Raw genomic sequence first — 19,060 nt, forward strand, 5'->3', positions numbered from 1 at the left:
GACTGCTTACTTCATAAATAAATAAATGGACATGAAATATTGATTTGAGTGTGCATTATTTTATTATGAGAAGCAAGAGAGTGTGATGTGAGACACAAGAAACAGCAGTTTAGGAGCATCATGACTCCAGAAAGCCATCCAATGGTGACTTCTTGTTCTTGATGTCAGCTCTTACGAATTTTTCTTTTTTTTTTTTTTTGATGCATTTGCCATTTTACAATATTCCTGCTGAACCAGGACTGGAGAAGTGTCTGTAGATAGATTCAAGCAGATGAATCAAACTTGTGCCGGGTCTGCTGGGTAACGAGCAGAACACATTTTGTTTCTATCCTTTCTGACCCTTCTGTTCCAGGTGAGAACGATTGATTAATCAGGAGTGTGTGCTCGTGGCGTTCCTCCAGGAACACAGATCATTCAGTCATTAGGTTTGGGAAGTTTTAGGTGACGGTTCCTGCACCTCGGACAGAACGTTCTCTCTTCGTGTTTCTGGTCTTTGAATGTTCAGACAGTGCAGTACATACTCAACAGAATGAAGTTCATTGTCTTGTGTGAACATGCAGCAATAAATCTTTTAGTTACTTCATGAGATGCCACTGTGCTTCTGCCTATAGAGAGAGAATAACAGAAACCTGGGAGCGCTGAAGATCTGACTCTGGATCTGTGCATTGAGAGCTGCTTACTCTTTACACGGGCTTGTGATGATGATCAACAGGACTGAAAGACTTCTCTTGCTTCTTCAGCTGAAGATGATGGATTCCTGTTCTGTCCAGCAAGATGAGGCACAAAACCTTCCTCCCATCCTTATGCACACAATACAGCAAATGTTTTCTTGAACAAGTTCAATCTGAAGCAAGTCTTCTGTAATAATGCAGATCATCAGTGAGCTTCAGACAGGTACACACTTTTATTTCATTATAATGCTGTAAATATCATGCATCATTGTTAAAGTAACTATTTGTGTTCAGTTTGCTCATGGCTCATGGTTTGTATGCCACACTTACATGCAGTTCTTTCAGTTTGTGAGGACATCCAGGATTCATGAACCAAGATTTTCTGCGAGAGACCTTTGATTCAACTCCATACCTATTACACCGTGAACGAGAAGACATTCAGCAAGTAAAGGTACCTGGGCTTTATTAGTCACTAGTCCTCACGCTTGTTATCATATGAACACGTTTAAGATGTTCCAGCTGTATTAATAAGTCCCGTCACACATCAGTAAATTTATATTCAACTCTCATTTTTGTTGATCCAAACACAAAGATGCCTCTGCTTCAGTTGTAAACCTCATTAGTTTGTTGAGGCTCATGAACCATTCACTGCATAATATAAGTCTTCATGAAATGTTTTTGCATCTTTTGTCAAATCTGAACTCTGAACTTGTACTAAAGTCTTTTGCAACTCTTCAGTTTGATGGGAAACTCCACAAACATTGCTGCTGTTTCTGAACTTCATATAGTCCTATTCTAAGAGTGAGTTTCTCTTAAACTGACTACTGTACGTTTGAAAAGAATTTAAAGAGGATCATGGGGTGTTGTTTGTGTGCCAGTGATAGAAACAGCAGGCAGAGAAGTGGAACGGATTGAACTAGAAAAAGGACAAAGGAAGGAGGATGAAGGCATCGGTCCGTGTGAAGTTTATGACTCTGATGTTTTAGATTGAGCTGTGTTTGATTTCTCAGATTAAAGATGCTCCTGCTGGGATATTATTAACAGACAGTGCCCCATTCTGCTGATGACTAGCAAAATGAAACTCTTGATTTCATCTTGATTTGGAATCATAGTCAATAATTGCAGTATAAAGAGTTTTTTTCACAATCAGGTGACTCATATAACACACTGCTGTATGCAGTCGACTTGAGTCTCAACTTTGTCTCCAAGCTGGAGATTTATGAACTATAGAGAAATGTTAGATTTAAAGTGTCTTTCGCTCCGTTCCTGTGGGATTGTGTGACCATTTCCTCATGTTCACAGCAAACCACAGAAAAAAAAAGTTATTAAAAAGATATGAAATAAAACTTAATGGTTCATAGTCGGCCTAATTTCAGTCATGAATCGCTAATCTGACCTCTTTCAGAGGATATTTATTCTGGAAGGACAGCATTCAAGGTGTTTTATTGCAGAGGAAGAGAAATCAGGATGAATTATTGATCAGTGAAGCTGTAATGGAAGAAAGACAGAGGCTTGTACGGAGCGACATCATTCGTGTGTGTGTGTGTGTGTGTGTGTGTGTGTTTATGCATCCATACGTTTCTGAATGTCTTTGTATGCGTGTATGCATGTATTTATTCATGTATGTGTGTATGTATGCCCATATGTATATATTAGATCTTTCCTCTGAGAATGTGATGTGAGTTTCATCAATAATAGCAGCTTCAGAACATCACGACACAATCGGATTTGAAGTATTTCTGTCGCTACTTAAAAAGAGACGCTGCAGCAGCAGTGATGTTCAGTGATAGATATAACATGTTAATGGTGATGATCAGAGGCCGTGTCCATGTTTATCAGGGTTGCCAGATGTGTGGTTTTACTGAAGAACTGAGCTACATTTACACTCTTGCTGTGGGTTTTTGTGTCCGCTGTTCTCCCTGAAACACATTTTATCAGAGGACAAACTGTAGGAACAAATATGACTGAGCTAGTAGTGGTTATCACTGTGAAAGTCAAATGTTGACTCAGTATTATTTCTGGTCATTGCACACAATCTGCTTCATAGTAACTGTACATTAGTTCTGGACATTCAATCGATTAGTAAGATTCTCCTGATTGATGATCAGACCGAAGTCTGGACAAAGTCTGAAAATCTGCGCATGTTTTGTTTTTTGCATTGCTTATATTTTGTTGTAGGGGGTTTATATTACAGATCTAAACATCTAAAATCTGTAAAACATGGCCTTAAAAGTATCAGCAATTCAAACTGAGAACATGAGACTGTCGTTGCAGAAGATAAAGCAAGTGTTATTTATTTAAAGAGAGCACAAGCACACATGAACTCATTTGTTAGCAAAATTCAATTTGGATTACACAAAATGGCAGAAGGCGCTCAGAGAGTATAAACACAGAGTCTTCTTTTATTCCCATCATCACATAAATCTCATGCTGTAGAATAAACTGAAAGCTGAAATGCTGAATAAGACGCGTCTGAAGCCATGTGATGGCGTCACATCCGGCAGAAACTCCTTCATCTGATGTGTTTCTGAAAGCAGCGTGTGCTTCGCTGCCTGGGATTTCCCACAATCCTGTGCCTTTCCATCTTTGTCAGTTAAATGCATGTTTCTGGACAGCCTTTTCTACAGAGGACAAACGTCGGTGAAGATGGTTGCATGAATGATATTTAATAATTCCTAATCTAATTCTGACCAGTCCAGTGACAGCGAGGTGAGTCAAACCGTTTGACTGAAAGCATTCGTCTCTTTCTGTAGATACAGTACATCATTACACCTGTAGGAAAATCAAAAAACAGATCAGTGTGTGCGTCACAACATAAACCGTTTCAGTGGAGTGTGTGTGTTGTCAGCTTTCATATACAGAGAATGATGTGCTTCAGTCTCTGAAGAGCTGTAATCATCAGCAGACCTGAACCAGACCTTCCTGCAGTGATTGACAGGTGCTGTTCATACCAGTCAAAGTGGATTCTCTAAATCACTCAATTCTGAAATATCATGAAAATATGACTTTGATTTTTAGTGTAAATGCTTTGGAACAATAGCGTTGCTTTCTTTACTGCATTTACGAATAAAATCGTAACACATTCAGTTTGATATAATGCTAGCAGAAGTGTTGGAAATGACAAATAAAAATTACATAAATTATTCACAATTTTATATGTATTTATTCCCATTATTTTTCATAGGTATAGGAAATGTAAATCCAAACACAGGAATACATTGACACTTTTCATTTTAAATTGAATTAAGCTAAACGCTTCCATCAGTTTCAAAAGAAACATCTCACAAAAAAGCATGTTAGGTTAAAAATAATAAAACTATACAAATGTGTTAAAAATAAAGATATTTGCGATTCAGCCGTGAGTTTGCAGTGGATCTGTTTGGGCGGATTGTATTTTAAAGAAGTCATGAACTGCCTGAAGGATTGTGAATTATTATTTTTTCCTGTTCTCTGAGGTACACTTGTAATTTTATTAAGATTTCTACATCAAACAACATCATAATTTAGAAGTAATGTGCCCTAATCCTAACCCTGATCAGAATGCTCCGAGGAGGCGTGGAGGATCGAGGTAAACGGCCACTGCTGGGATTGGCTAGCAGCTGTTTGATTGACGCCGCTGTGATTTAGGTGAAAAATACATAAATACACTCTTTCCCATCATTGGGATGAGAGGGAAGGCTGTCTCCACCGCTGGGCATGACACAGGGTCTCATCATTTGGTTTCAGCATAGACCTGTGTTTGCCTCTCTCATAAACACTGCATGCATGGATTGGATGGTGGGCGGGGCTAGATCGACAGCGACACATCAGATGTTGATCCTCTGCGGAGGCGGAGTTTATCCACACTATTACATCATAGAGTAAAACATTCCACAAGCTGTGGTTTTAACTGACCTTTAATACCTTTTATATTAGCTGATTTTATACTAATAATAAAGTTTTGAGTTCTGAAACTTACAGGATGTTTTTATAACACAATGACGCATGTCAGAAGATAAGAGACTGATAAGAGATATGAGAGTTTCTCAGTTCACGACCCTTTTAAAGAACTGTTCAGATGTTTTATTCTGTTTTGGTGGCACAGAAATGGTCTTGTGTTCAATCCCACAGACTTGTGCTTCTTCCTACATACTGTAAGTATTTCACTTGATCAAGTAAAATGTGTCTGTTTTATTACTTTTTTTGTAAGACTATGCCAAATAAGTCAAATATACAAAAATGCGATCTAAAGTCTATTGAGAACTCGTTCTGAATAAATATAAACAGCGGTTGTTCATTTCACACATATTATGAAATTATACAAATATAAAATTAGTTATTGGTCTCCCTCTTTAAAATTGCAGGATTTTCTTCACAAAAAAAAAAACACTGTTAAATATTCACAATAAAGAGCCATTCTCATTCTTTCAGCTGATCTGGATTATAAAATCATGTTGCAGATAGCAGTGTGTTAGCGAAACGTGACGCTGATTGCTGCAGAGATGAAGACAGAAGAGTGCGATGAAGAAGCAGGAATGTGTTTGGTCTGGTTCCCCATCTCTAGGCGTAGAAGGTCTCCACTTTCACAGCTTGACAGAATATGGTCATGGAGAACACCAGCCCCAGGATCTGCAAACACAGGTTCAGATGATGACTGAGCTCTCGTGTAGAGACTGTCGTGAGGAGCGTTCAGTACCTGAGTTAGAGCCGTACACAGAGCGAAGATCCACAGAGCCACCAGGTTCTCCTGCAGCCAGCCCTTCACTCGCTCGTAACACGGCTGAAACACAAGCGGCAGCGGTCAACACGTCTGACCCCTGACCCCAGAGAGAAGAGCATTGATGAAGCTTCTTACCGCCGTCCACCAGGTGCCAGGATTCTCCAGACCGCAGTTATCACTGTACTCCAGACAGCAGGAGTCCGGCACTCGAGTCGCGTTATACACGTAAAACCAGTCCGTGTGATTGGTCACTCCACAGCAGCGAAACTACGGCGCGCACACACACACACACACACACACACACACACACACTTACTCAAATCTCACAGTACTTCACAGAAAACAATCATTAGCGCAGAAAGGACTGACATGACGTACATCAGTTTGGACGATGCTCCAGGCGTTGGTCAGACCGATGTTTCCTTCCGTCCCGAAGAGATGCAGGCCTTTCTTCAGGTCGCTTTGAGCATACAGATCAATCTAGAACATGCCACAAAGAAAAGCACATTTATGGAAGAATGACTGCAGTTTTTTTCTCACATTTAGTCGCAACTATAAAAACAACCAACAGTTGTACAGTTTCAGATTTTTTGCATCTATAAACTTACTAAGGATTATTAATGTAGTAACAGTGGTTTATAAACAGAGAACTGACTTTTTAATAATGCTTATGATTCATAGTGTGTAGTTATTATAAAGTGTTACTGATCTTTCTTTTCAAACTAGAAAACCAAAATAAAGAATCACATATTCACTCGGATTTTGTTTTAATATCGAAAGTAGAGAGTTTTTTTTACTTTCAGGGTTAGAAAAATGTATAGAGCTTTAATATTCAATTTGTACACGAGACGGGAATTAAATGCTCCTTGCTGCTGATTGGTCATACAGTGATCGCCTGTGAAGCAGTTCCTTCGCTGCTGCAGGTGTGTTCTTGATGTATTTATTACAACTACATTTCATCTTTTTCTCATCAAATCCATTCCCAGGGCTGAAAGAAGAGGCTTTCTTCTGTGTAGATATAAACTGAAAGAATAATACATTAACAGGCCTATTTAACATTCAAGATCTCACAATAGGAAAAACAAGAGATAAAATATATGCTCTTCTGAGTTTCTTAATGTAATGTTTTTTCCTTTTTTTTGAGACATCAAAAGGATATGAGTTTGTGTAGGAGATACTCGCACAGATTTTTAAATATCTAACTTTCAGATTGATTCTCAGCAAAACCCACAGAATACATTAAGAATGCTTGGAGTAGCTTTATGTAGCACAGTAGGAGATGAACAGAATTATTGTAAGACAAATTTGGATCTGCTTAAAAAAGTTTATTTATATTCATTTTAGGGCTTAATTCTTGTTTTTTATTTCTTGGAAAAAATTGAAAAATTAAAGAATTTGTTAAAACAAAAAATGAGTGAATGCTTGATTACTGGTTTTCTAATCCTTTGTCCACCAAGTCCACGGACATACTATACAGCTAATACATGAACAAACACTACAGCGCATGCATGCTTTTAAGGCCAAACCATAACTTTACGTAGATTTTTGCAAAGAATAAATAATAGCAAAGTCCCTCTAAAGTAGATTATTTCTGATAACAAGCTAAACGTGATTGCTGGGAGACCAGCTTAAACCAGTTAAGACCAGCCAATCAGCTTAGGCTGCTTTTAGTTGGGCTTTCAGCAGAGAAAGCAACTCTCCGCTCAAATGCTGCGTCGTCAGGCATTATATGCAAGATAAAATGAAAATGACATAGAACATTTCCTCAAGAGATACAGATATAAAAACACCCGTGCCACTGTTTTTGAAATGTGCAGCGCTCCTGTTTATTCGACGAAGTCAAAGCTTTTTGGAAAATCTATTTGAGGCAGTCTCCACAAATAAATGAATGTATGGGAAACACATCCCACACCACAACATTCAGCCCAGCTTCAGCCTACTCATCACTTTCAGTTGAAATGTGTTTGTAGTCTGTGCCACTAGTCAGAGAGATGAACAAACACAGACCGGAAGTTAATTTCAGGCCAGATGAAGCCGTCTATAGCAGTTTCTCAATCTTCTGACAAAAGACTCTCAGTTCTGCACAAATACATGAAAGAAGTATTTGGCTACAAATCAGTTTATTTCTGTACAAGGACTAGTGAAAGTGCCTTTGGGCTTCCACTTCAGTAATTTTATGTAAAATAATAACACACATTAGTTGGATTTAGCATCTTCCAGCTTCTGAAACAACTAATAAATAGCTGTCCCTGTTTAATCCTAAATCACTGGTAAATAATCAGTGTGTTTCTCCTGGCTGGTGAAGTGATGTTGTGTGTGTTAAAGGTAGTTTTTTACAGTAGTCCTCATACTGTGTACTGTAATTTTAAAGTCATTCCATGGACAAGAACGCGCTCCGCTGTTGTGCTTTCTCTTTCAATATGGCCGCTTCTTTTCTTCTCCTCTTTCTCTTTGTCTCTTACCACCAAAACACATGATCACTTGTTCATATCATCCTGAGTTTCTGACCCGTGTGTCATCAGTTTTATGATTTAATGTTCACTGAGTTAATTATATTGTGTGCTTGTGTTTTTTGAATGAGAACATTGTTAAACCGTAAAATGATGCAGAGAGGTTTTGCAGAAAACACTGAAAATATTGGAGTGTGTGTGAAAGCAGCTGAAAGAGAACTCTATGAATGGTTTGGAAAATTGGGCCAAAATAAATCATGTTATAATGTGTTAGCAATTGAGAAAAAAACTGCAATGCCTCACTATCGTAGCAATGTTGATAATGAAATGAATCATTTAATCTCACCCTGACTGGGTTTCAGTTTCCTCGTATCTTTACAGCGCAAAACTTCATTTCCTTCATCAGTACTTTCTCCACAGAACGATTTATTAAAAACTTGACAAACTATTTTCCCGCGTGCAGCACTAAAACAAATGTCAACGTATTCTCTGAAAACATTATCCAGTAAATGTATCTTGTTTTTAGTTAGCTAAATATAATTACAGTCGTACAAAAAATGATGTCCCTGAAATTGACCATTAATATAAGCTTTGATGCTGTTTCAGTAAATTACTCTTAAATATGTTTTATATTTGAACAGAGCTCTCTACAGCAGAGTCTGAGGTCTGAGGCCACCATCCCAGTTGAGTTCAAAACATTGTTCTATATTAATAATAATAATATATACATTAATACAAATCTAAACATGAACATACATATTATATAGGCTAAATATAATTATATAAAAAAATGTTAGCAGTGCAGGAAAAGCCCACGTGACCTGAGCCTGCGCTCGTGACTGAATACAAATGATCATAATTAATGGACAAGCAGTCTATATCAGAGAAAACCATCAGAGCAGAGAAAGGAAAATGAATCAATTTCAAGTACACATTCATAATCCTGTGAAATATTGTTGACTGTTGATGTTAGTTGGCAAATGTATTTTATTGTCTGTTAATAAATTTAACATAAATAAACATTTAATTCAAATAGGCCTCCTTTTTGCAATGCTAGAAATGCTATGCTATAGCCTATTTAATTTGTTTAACAAAAACGTGACCATCACAACCATGGTTTTATCATAATAAAACTGCTTCATTTTATTTTGACCATAAAATCAATCACACTGTTTTAATAAAGCATAGCCATAGGTCACTGTTTAGAGCTATACTTGTAACTTATAGATAATACAATTTAATTCAAATTAATTTGTTTACATTTACATTTTATTAAACTTCTTTTTTTTTTGAGGAAGAGGGCACAAGAATACCATTCTGCGTGTGGCACCCATTTGGTCAGCAGACACACACACAGTATTTGCTCTTAACACCTGAAACATGTGCCGGTGAAAGAGAGCCTGTTCTCCACTCACAAACAGGCCTGTGTTTTCACAGCCGTCAGATCAAACTGTGACTATATGACGATCTGTGAGTCTTCAGAGCAAGCATGATCCACACGGACACGCTTTACCACGCTTCACCAGGCTTTACCACGCTTTACCAGGCTTTACCAGGCTTTACCACGCTTTACCACACTTTACCACGCTCACCACACTTCACCAGGCTTCACCAGGCTTCACCACGCTTTACCACGCTTCACCACGCTTCACCACACTTCACCACGCTTCACCACGCTTCACCACGCTTCACCACGCTTCACCACACTTCCACGCTTCCCACGCTTCACCACGCTTTACACCTTCACCACTTTACCACGCTTCACCAGGCTTCACCACGCTTCACCACGCTTCACCAGGCTTTACCACGCTTCACCACGCTTCACCACGCTTCACCACGCTTCACCACGCTTCACCAGGCTTTACCACGCTTCACCACGCTTCACCACGCTTCACCAGGCTTCACCACGCTTCACCACGCTTCACCACGCTTCACCTTCACCACTTCACCACGCTTCACCAGGCTTCACCACGCTTCACCACACTTTACCACACTTCACCAGGCTTCACCAGGCTTTACCACGCTTCACCACGCTTCACCAGGCTTTACCACGCTTCACCAGGCTTCACCACGCTTCACCACGCTTCACCAGGCTTTACGCTTCACCACCACCAGGCTTCCACCACGCTTCACCACACTTCACCACGCTTCACCACGCTTCACCACGCTTCACCACGCTTCACCACGCTTCCACTTCACCACGCTTCACCAGGCTTCACCACTTCACCACGCTTCACCAGGCTTCACCAGGCTTCACCACGCTTCACCACGCTTCACCACCTTCACCACGCTTCACCAGGCTTCACCAGGCTTCACCACGCTTCACCACGCTTCACCAGGCTTCACCACGCTTCACCACGCTTCACCAGGCTTCACCACGCTTCACCAGGCTTTACCACGCTTCACCAGGCTTTACCACGCTTCACCAGGCTTTACCACGCTTCACCAGGCTTCACCACCACGCTTCACCACACTTCACCAGGCTTCACGCTTCACCACGCTTCACCAGGCTTCCACGCTCACCACGCTTCACCAGGCTTTACCACGCTTCACCACGCTTCACCACACTTCACCAGGCTTCACCACGCTTCACCACGCTTCACCAGGCTTCACCACGCTTCACCAGGGCTTCACCACGCTTCACCAGGCTTCACCACGCTTCACCACGCTTCTTCACCACGCTTCACCACGCTTCACCAGGCTTCACCACGCTTCACCACGCTTCACCAGGCTTTACCACGCTTCACCACACTTCACCAGGCTTCACCACCTTCACCCACCACTTTCACCACCACCACGCTTCACCACCTTCACCACGCTTCACCACGCTTCACCACGCTTCACCAGGCTTCACCACGCTTCACCACGCTTCACCACGCTTCACCACGCTTCACCAGGCTTCACCACGCTTCACCACGCTTCACCACGCTTCACCAGCTTCACCAGCGCTTCACCACGCTTCACCACTTCTTCACCACGCTTCACCACGCTTCACCACGCTTCACCACGCTCACCACGCTTCACCACGCTTCACCAGGCTTCACGCAGGCTTCACCACGCTTCACCACGCTTCACCAGGCTTCACCACGCTTCACCACGCTTCACCACGCTTCACCACGCTTCACCACGCTTCACCACGCTTCACCACGCTTCACCAGGCTTCACCACGGCTTCCACGCTTCACCACTTCACCAGGCTTCACCACGCTTCACCACGCTTCACCACTTCACTTCACCAGGCTTCACCACACCAGGCTTTACCACGCTTCACCAGGCTTCACCACGCTTCACCACGCTTCACCAGGCTTTACCACGCTTCACCACGCTTCACCACGCTTCACCAGGCTTCACCACGCTTCACCACGCTTCACCAGGCTTCACCACGCTTCACCACCAGGCTTCACCAGGCTTCACCAGGCTTTACCACGCTTCACCACGCTTCACCACACTTCACCAGGCTTCACCACGCTTCACCACGCTCACCAGGCTTTGCTTCACCAGGCTTCACCAGGCTTCACCACGCTTCACCAGGCTTCACCACGCTTCACCAGGCTTTACCACGCTTCACCACGCTTCACCAGGCTTCACCAGGCTTCACCACGCTTCACCACGCTTCACCACGCTTCACCACGCTTCACCACACTTCACCAGGCTTCACCACGCTTCACCAGGCTTCACCACGCTTCACCAGGCTTCACCACGCTTCACCACGCTTCACCAGGCTTCACCACGCTTCACCAGGCTTCACCACGCTTCACCACGCTTCACCAGGCTTTACCACGCTTCACCAGGCTTCACCACGCTTCACCAGGCTTCACCACGCTTCACCACGCTTCACCACGCTTTACCACGCCTGACTCCTGATAACACTATCCTGCAGATCTTCCTCCAGATCACCTTATGACTGGATACATTTAGGAGCAATTCCTATCTGTCTTTGATAACACACATCACTGTGTATTTAGTTACACACACATGAGCCTCTTTTATTAAACATTAGCACACTTTAATTTTAGCCTAACATAAATCTGGTGTGACAGTTTATGGTTTAATGTGTGATTTTGACAGAAAAGCACAGATTGTTCTGGAGTTTGATGCATGAGACCCATTGAGTGCTGGACTGGAGCTCATGAATGAACAAAGCTGTGCTTGTCTTCAGTGTTTCCCGCCGAGTAAGACGCAGATGAAGAAAGAGCGTGTGTTAGTGCCACATTAAAATCAGAGCATACTCTCATGAGAATAAAGTTGTGTAATTAAGGCATGTTAATGTTTTGAGTAATAAAACTTTCTTAAATATTTGAGCAAATTTCTGGACCTTTCTAAAAAAATTTCCTCAAATTCACAAACAAAAGAAATCTTATATTTGTTAAATACGTGTGTGTGAGAGTCTGTGTGTTAATCCAGTCATCTGTAAACACGACACACACACTTCCAAGTCATCTAATATATGGGCTTGACTCTTTCATAAACTTTTATTTTAGCAATAGATGCAGAAACAGCAATTTAATAAAAGCCAGTAATTTATTTATTATATAATGAAATATAATAAATACTTAAACTCCTTAATGATGATAATTTCTTCCAGCAAATCATATCAGTTTATAATTCTGTAAAAACGACTTGATTCGACTGATGTATCTCTTTGACCGAAGAATTAAACCCAAAGAAGCTAATTATTCACATCTATAATATCTGACCTGCTCCTTTCTGAAAATGCGAGAAGGTGAGGTGTTTAATGAATATCACTGGCATATACTTGAGTAATAAATGAGGGTTTTGCAGGCTTTACTACAGAGGAATAACACTTCCGTCATCAGTCGGCCAAACAGGCCGTCATCAATGAATTATTCAACACCACAAACAGAGAGGAAACAGAAAAACAGGAAAAAGGCAGCGTGAAAGACAGCGGTCTGTACTGTTGAAGCTGCCAGTGAAAGCCGTCCTCGGAGGATTGTGTTTCTTTCTCCAGACAGGATTTAATTGCATGGCCCTGAACCCAGAGCCGTCTTTGGACACATAAACGTGTGTTAAATAAGCATCGCAGCAGGTCTCATGATAGACTGTGGCATCATTACAAACACATGTCTATATCATCTGGACCAGCTCCTCCATTACTCCCTGTGATCCGTCTGCCTTCCTCATAGCTGTAATACAGTAATGCATCATAAATAATAAATCAGTGAAGAGGAAGTAACAGAGAGACGACAAAGAGGTCAAGGAGGTCGTTTCTAATCGTCTGTAGAACAGACTCAGGGAACGCAAGAAGAACTATACACAGAATAAAACAATACAGCGGCTCCTTTGAGATCGGAGCAGAACCTCATCATCGGCTTGTGGTTCATGTAAATCACTTTATTCCTCCTGATCACTTCAGTTAAGACCATAGCGACACACACTATAAAGCAGACTAACCCTAACCCTACAAGACAAACACTTTGAATTCTTTTAGATCAATTTAAAAATAACATTATGAATCGCTCACACTCACTCTCACACACACACACCTTGGTGTTTGTGGTTTATGGGGACTCTTCATAGGTGTAATGTTTTATTCTGTACAGACTGTATGTGTTATTGTTCTACTCCTTGAAGGAAACTACTCACATTTTTACTGATACACACTCTCTAAGACCAAAAACATCAACTACAGCCTGATGTGAGCTAATATAATAAATATGTTTGACCTTAAACTATAGGAATAAGATTGTATTTTTTTTTATTGATTCATTAATTAATTAAAAAAAATCTACCCAGTGTTAAAATCACTTTCAGGCAATGAAGAACAAACTAAAATCTCTTTGGTAAAATTTAGTAAAAATCTTAAACACTTACACATACAGCATATGACAGATATTTTTTGACAGCATGTTATAATAAATTTAATGTGCCTTATCTTGAGGAGATAGGCCAGTTTTACTAAACTAAATTAGTGTTAGGCAAATTAACCTAACCTAACTTTAACCCTAGAGTTTAATGTTAAGTGCAGCAGATAATTTCCAACATGACCAGCGCAATCTACCAAGATATTATCGGCTGCTTTAAAACGCTTTAAATAATGAAAGAGATGCTTAGTCAATAAGGTCAGGAGCTAAAACAACTGTGTCCCAGTCTTTTCAGCTCAGATTCTTCTCTACATGAATCCCGTCTGTGAAACTTCACCTGCTCACATCACACTGACTTTCACACCACACACACTGTTAAACATCACCCTGGACTACATTTCCCATCTGCCATTTCACTAATCACACACGCACTGATCACACACAGCTCTAATCAATCACATACCCTATATAAGCCACTGACTTCCTCTTTTGCTCACCGCTGAGTATTGTGTGCATTTCTCACTCTCCTAGCCATTCTGTGTTTCTTAGTCTAAGTCTAGATAAGTCCTGTTTTCTGCCTAAATCATTTGTGTCTTGATCATTGCCTGTGTATTTTGGATTGTTCTATACAGAAGTTTTTAGTTAACCCTGACAGTAGCATTAACATCAAAAGACTGTTAGTGAGTCTGGGCTGAAGACTGAAGGTGAAGTGATGGTGTGTTTGGTGTGTTTGATGAGAGGCCGGTGGAAACATGCTGCTTCACTGGAAGTGTCTCTGGAAAATGCCCATCATACTATGCTGCCATATGTGCCTTGAGGAGAACGGCCAAGAAAACAACGACATTTTGGGTGTTAGAGTCTCACAGAGAGAGAGAGAGAGAGCTACATTCAAGACATCGTGATTATTTTTAGTTAATACATTTCTGAAGAGTTAGATGATACTAACCGAAAAATAAGTCAACTTAAAGTGCTCTCATGAAGCTCAAAGGTGAAAGTAAAACCAAGCGATGGTGCATTCTACAGTTTCAATGGCAGGCATCATAACGGCTTGGAATTTTAGGAAGGCTGTATTATAATTAACTATTGGAATATATATTTTCCACCAATCTCATATTTATTCCCTTTAAGGAATTTCATAGTACACATCATTTTCTTGCCATACAGCCAGAGCCATTGAGAAACATTCAATGCATCACGATGCCGGCTCAACATTGTGATGTCATCATCCATCGGCCCAAGCCTAGGTCCCTATCTTCTTCTCAAACCTTTATGATCAGTGTTTGTTATCAGTGATGTCTCAAACCTGATCAGACATTAAAGAGGATCTAAGCTCTGGGAATTACAGGGATTTGGCTTTATACATGTTTTGTAGTAATGACAAATAAATACATAGTCATACAATATTGCTTTCAGTGTGAATTATCTGATAATGTGAAAAATAATCTACAGTGATCCAAGACTGAAACTAGCAGTAAACTAAGAAATCACTGAGACAATTGTTTTCTGTCTTTATCCTTAAATATATGAGGACTGAATGTTGCCATTGACCAAACACAATCCATGAAATAATATATGAAAATGAAGAAGACAGATGCATTGTGCACTTACCTGATCCTGATATGCAAAGAACAGACTCATGAACAGAATCTCCAGCAATAATATCAGGAGCAACAAAATGAAGAACTGTAGAAAAACAAAAAGATTATTAGATGATGTATCAGTATTGATGATCTATATACTTTACATTCAAGAATAATTATAAAACACTGTTAGGCTGTTATGGATCATTAAAATCAGTACAGCAAAATCCATCTATGAACCAAAGAAGTGTACAGAAGCTGCACCTGAAGTGTGTGTGTTTTTAATGTGGCTTAAATTTGGCAAAAATGCACTTTTTTTCAGTTTCAACTGCAATTTTTTAATGTTTAAAAAATGCATGTAAATTAAGTGTGAAATCAATGTTTTATTTTATTAATATTTAGGAATGGAATTATACATTAAGAATGCAACTAAAACTTGGCAGCAAGTAACAGCCTTAAGGATTTATGAACGAGTCTTTGAGTCTTTGAACGAGTCTTTCACTTAACTGATTCAAAACCATTAAAAACTGCAGATTCTTTCAGAAACAAAATGCTCGCAGTCACAAAAGTGTTCTGTTATGGCTTGTTTGGAACTTGAATTGTAATTTACAGAATAGACTAAATGGATAATTGTGTGTAAAATGTAACACGTGAAATATTACTTTCTTGTTTATTGAACTGTCAAATCAATGCCATATTTGCAGCTGTACGTTTTTTTTGGTTTTTTGTAAAATAATTGTCACTCCATAATCTCCGCTTCATTAAAACAATAAGTACAATATTATAGATGACACATATCACACACTTAGTGAACTTAGTGCTATACAAAGATGCTTTATTGGAAATAATAATTGCCAAGCTTAATTTTTGCTTCTTTATTGTGGCAGTCTTATTTTATATGTTGATGTAGAAGAATGAATCACTTTGAATAGAAAGAAAACTACTGAAATAAATAAATAACTATGAACAAACAGACTGTATTAGACAAAAACGTCATACAGGGAGCAGTGAATGAGTGAGTGATTCGGGACGCAGCTCATGTGATTCTCCAGCACTGCATGGACTGGGAGGCTGTTTAAATGATTAATTGCTTGTCAAGCTAACCTTGATTTCTCATCTCATTGATCTTGTGCCTCAGAAACTCACTAGAGCACTGTGAACTGAGAAGATCATATGCATTCGCCCATAACAGCTGCATTAGAAATCATGGTATCTGGGCAATCATCTTGATCTAAAACCACCTGTAATAAGATCTGAGTGTGTTGATGAGTTCAGCAGGTGCTGTTGAGTATAAATCACACACAGTCTCTGTTTGACAGGGTTGAACGAGAAAGAGCTGGACACTGATTCAACAGCCTTGAAGAACTTCTGGAGCACAGAGCAGCTCCCTCTAAGTGCTTGTAAGAAGAACTTGAGAAGCCACTTGTAATCTGCAACATGTTTCATTATTTCACATCAAATGTAGAATTTCTCCTGGTCAAAGCTGCGTATGGTTTGCACTACTGTATTGTGTGTTGTGAGAAAATAAAACGGATTTGTATAATGTATAATGAGAGTCATTGAGAACAGATGCACACTTTTATGTAAACAAGAACATCCAAGGATCACTATTATCAGCTAATGGAAAGCAAAGCTAGGAATAAAAAAATATTCAGCTGAAAAGTCTAAAATGTCTTTAACTCGTTGATGTGTTTGGCATCATCTTAAGACTTCTGTAATCACAGCAATAAACACACGCAGGAGAGTACAGGCCGTCATCAACAGCTTCATCCCTCGTGTGGACATGAGAATATTTTATCATAAATCATCTTCAGGCTATGATAGTCTCGGAGGTGAACAGCATTATATATTCATAGGCTGCTCCGTTCCAGCAGTGAACCGGAAACACAGAGATGAGGAACAGAGAATAAACACCAGCAATTATAATCTCAGTCTATTGAATTAAGTTCTTCATTTAGGGATGTAAACATTTACACGTTACACTGCAAAACAGACGCATGTTCAGAGCGTTTATGCTGGTTTTTCTTTCTAAAAGGATTAAAATCCATATTTTTTTCACTATAGAAATAAACAAATAACTGCAGACCACCCTTTTCTAAAGATATGCATGATTTGTGTATGGTTCTTCCTGATAAATAATAAATAGGGACAGCTGTGTTTAAGCTCTGAAGGAATAAAGCAGACCTGACCTGAGCCTGCAGTTTGCTCAAGGACTAATATTAAATAATGTTAATGACTGTGGGATATGTCAGCTTTTTTTCAGATAATCCATAATTATAAACCATAAAAACAAAGGGCTGTGTTCAGTTTCGTATGCCGTCCTGATCTTTCTAATTTTAGAAACTATTCCCTTTCCTAACTGACCTGCATGTGAAATCAGCGTTCAGCCCAGTTTGACTCATTATTTGATAAGACTGCCAAAGACATATTTACTGGATTAAAGAAGCTAATATCTGTCCTCCTTTTGTTAAGATAACCAAAGAAATGTGACTGAATTAAACATAGATGGATAAAGATTTTGTTAAGTTTGAAAAAGCCTGCTTTGCCCTTCAAGATTTTTAGTTTGCGTTCATCTCAAATAAAACAATCCAGCGCAGCCCCTCTGAGGTTAGGACAGGCCGATATCTGCATCTGTCACGGGACGCTTCCATCCTGAATGTAGGTCTCTCTGTCCTCCAGAACCATCCGCTGCACTTTAAAGAGTGAGAGAACCACCACAAAGATTTGAATATCACCTCACAAAACCACAAACTAATGGTTGAAATCAGGGCTTTCCAAGCGTTCCTGGAAAAATACTTGTCATGGACTAGTGTCTAACCCTGAGTCAAATCATTAAATAATGCAAGTTCCTTTTTGAGTTCCTGAAGTCTTTACTGATGTCTTCTCCCACATTTCTTTGGTGCGTTATAGTTCTCCTCAGAAGTTGGTGTTTGTGAGTTAGGAAATCATGACCGTGTCGTCTCGTCCAATCAGATCCAAGGACCAGAAGGACTTTTTGTTATGACTTCTGTTGTTGTTTTATGACATTTGCACTTTGACCTGTACTGTTGCCCCAGTGGGGGATTTTCTTGTTAAATCTCTTATAAACACCAAGAGATGATGTCAATTAGCTTTTGTAAATAATCTGGCTGTCCTGTCAGCTCTCAGCAGAAGCGCTGGTTTGATTTACAGACGTGTTCATGTTCACCCGTTCCTCGTGGAGTGGAAACAATGCTAATAAGCTTTACCCGCGGGTGCTAGTATGAAATCCTGCTAGTGCCTCTAGTACAGCAGTCATTAAACTCTAATCGACACCAATATTAACTTATTATTTGAACAATGAGCAGAAGTCACATTGTGATTCAAATGAATAACATCAAACAAACACATGACTTCAAGATGAAACCGTCTTTCTTGTTCTTCCTATTATTTCTAATCTCATATGAACTGTACTGGCAAAACTAGTGTGTCTGGTGTACTTACGCTCAGGAGTAAGGGCCGGTTCTCTTTGACCGCGCCCACACAGCCCAGGCAGCCAATCACCATGATGATGCTGCCGACAGCGATGAGCAGATTGGCTGCGGAGAGCGAGGGCAGAGACGAGGAGAGCGTGGCGAAGTTTCCCTGCGTGATGGAGAGCCAAACTCCCACTCCCAGAATCCCACAGCCACCCAGCTGAGAGAGAGAGAACACAAACATTCATTATACAATCCACATGCATTCGTTTTAGTGCCATGAATCAAAAATTTGACATTTCCAATGATTAAATAGGGCATGTTCTGCTCCTCGTTGAGAGGGAGATGTGCTTGTGTGTCTAAAACATTGCTCTGACTCATTAAAATGCAGTCTGTCAGTACAGC

At 40.1% G+C, this 19,060-nt stretch overlaps 1 protein-coding gene and 1 long non-coding RNA gene across 5 annotated transcripts in view; one reads left to right on the forward strand and one right to left on the reverse strand.

The window, feature by feature from the left end:
- The first annotated feature begins 440 nt into the window (after positions 1 to 440).
- LOC122335813 lies at positions 441 to 17,767 on the forward strand. Of its 2 annotated transcripts, none has more exons than XR_006249008.1 (3): positions 441 to 894; positions 1,017 to 1,122; positions 16,541 to 17,767. It is a non-coding gene; the product is annotated as an uncharacterized LOC122335813 (long non-coding RNA). The 2 variants fall into 2 exon arrangements; XR_006249009.1 differs by lacking the exon at positions 16,541 to 17,767 and adding an exon at positions 1,550 to 1,897.
- tspan4a (tetraspanin 4a) overlaps positions 2,940 to 19,060 on the reverse strand; it is a 32,558-nt gene continuing 16,437 nt past the window's right edge. For all 3 annotated transcript variants that reach the window (XM_043233619.1, XM_043233618.1, XM_043233617.1), the window contains 6 exons: positions 18,684 to 18,875; positions 15,250 to 15,324; positions 5,749 to 5,850; positions 5,506 to 5,637; positions 5,347 to 5,430; positions 2,940 to 5,279 (listed from right to left, as the gene is read on the reverse strand). In XM_043233619.1, the coding sequence (XP_043089554.1) occupies positions 5,211 to 5,279; positions 5,347 to 5,430; positions 5,506 to 5,637; positions 5,749 to 5,850; positions 15,250 to 15,324; positions 18,684 to 18,875 (654 nt within the window). In that variant the 3' untranslated portion in view covers positions 2,940 to 5,210. The remainder of the gene's footprint in view (positions 5,280 to 5,346; positions 5,431 to 5,505; positions 5,638 to 5,748; positions 5,851 to 15,249; positions 15,325 to 18,683; positions 18,876 to 19,060) is intronic.

The sequence above is a fragment of the Puntigrus tetrazona genome, unplaced genomic scaffold (assembly GCF_018831695.1).
Source record: "Puntigrus tetrazona isolate hp1 unplaced genomic scaffold, ASM1883169v1 S000000897, whole genome shotgun sequence".
NCBI classification, from domain to species: Eukaryota; Metazoa; Chordata; class Actinopteri; order Cypriniformes; family Cyprinidae; genus Puntigrus; species Puntigrus tetrazona.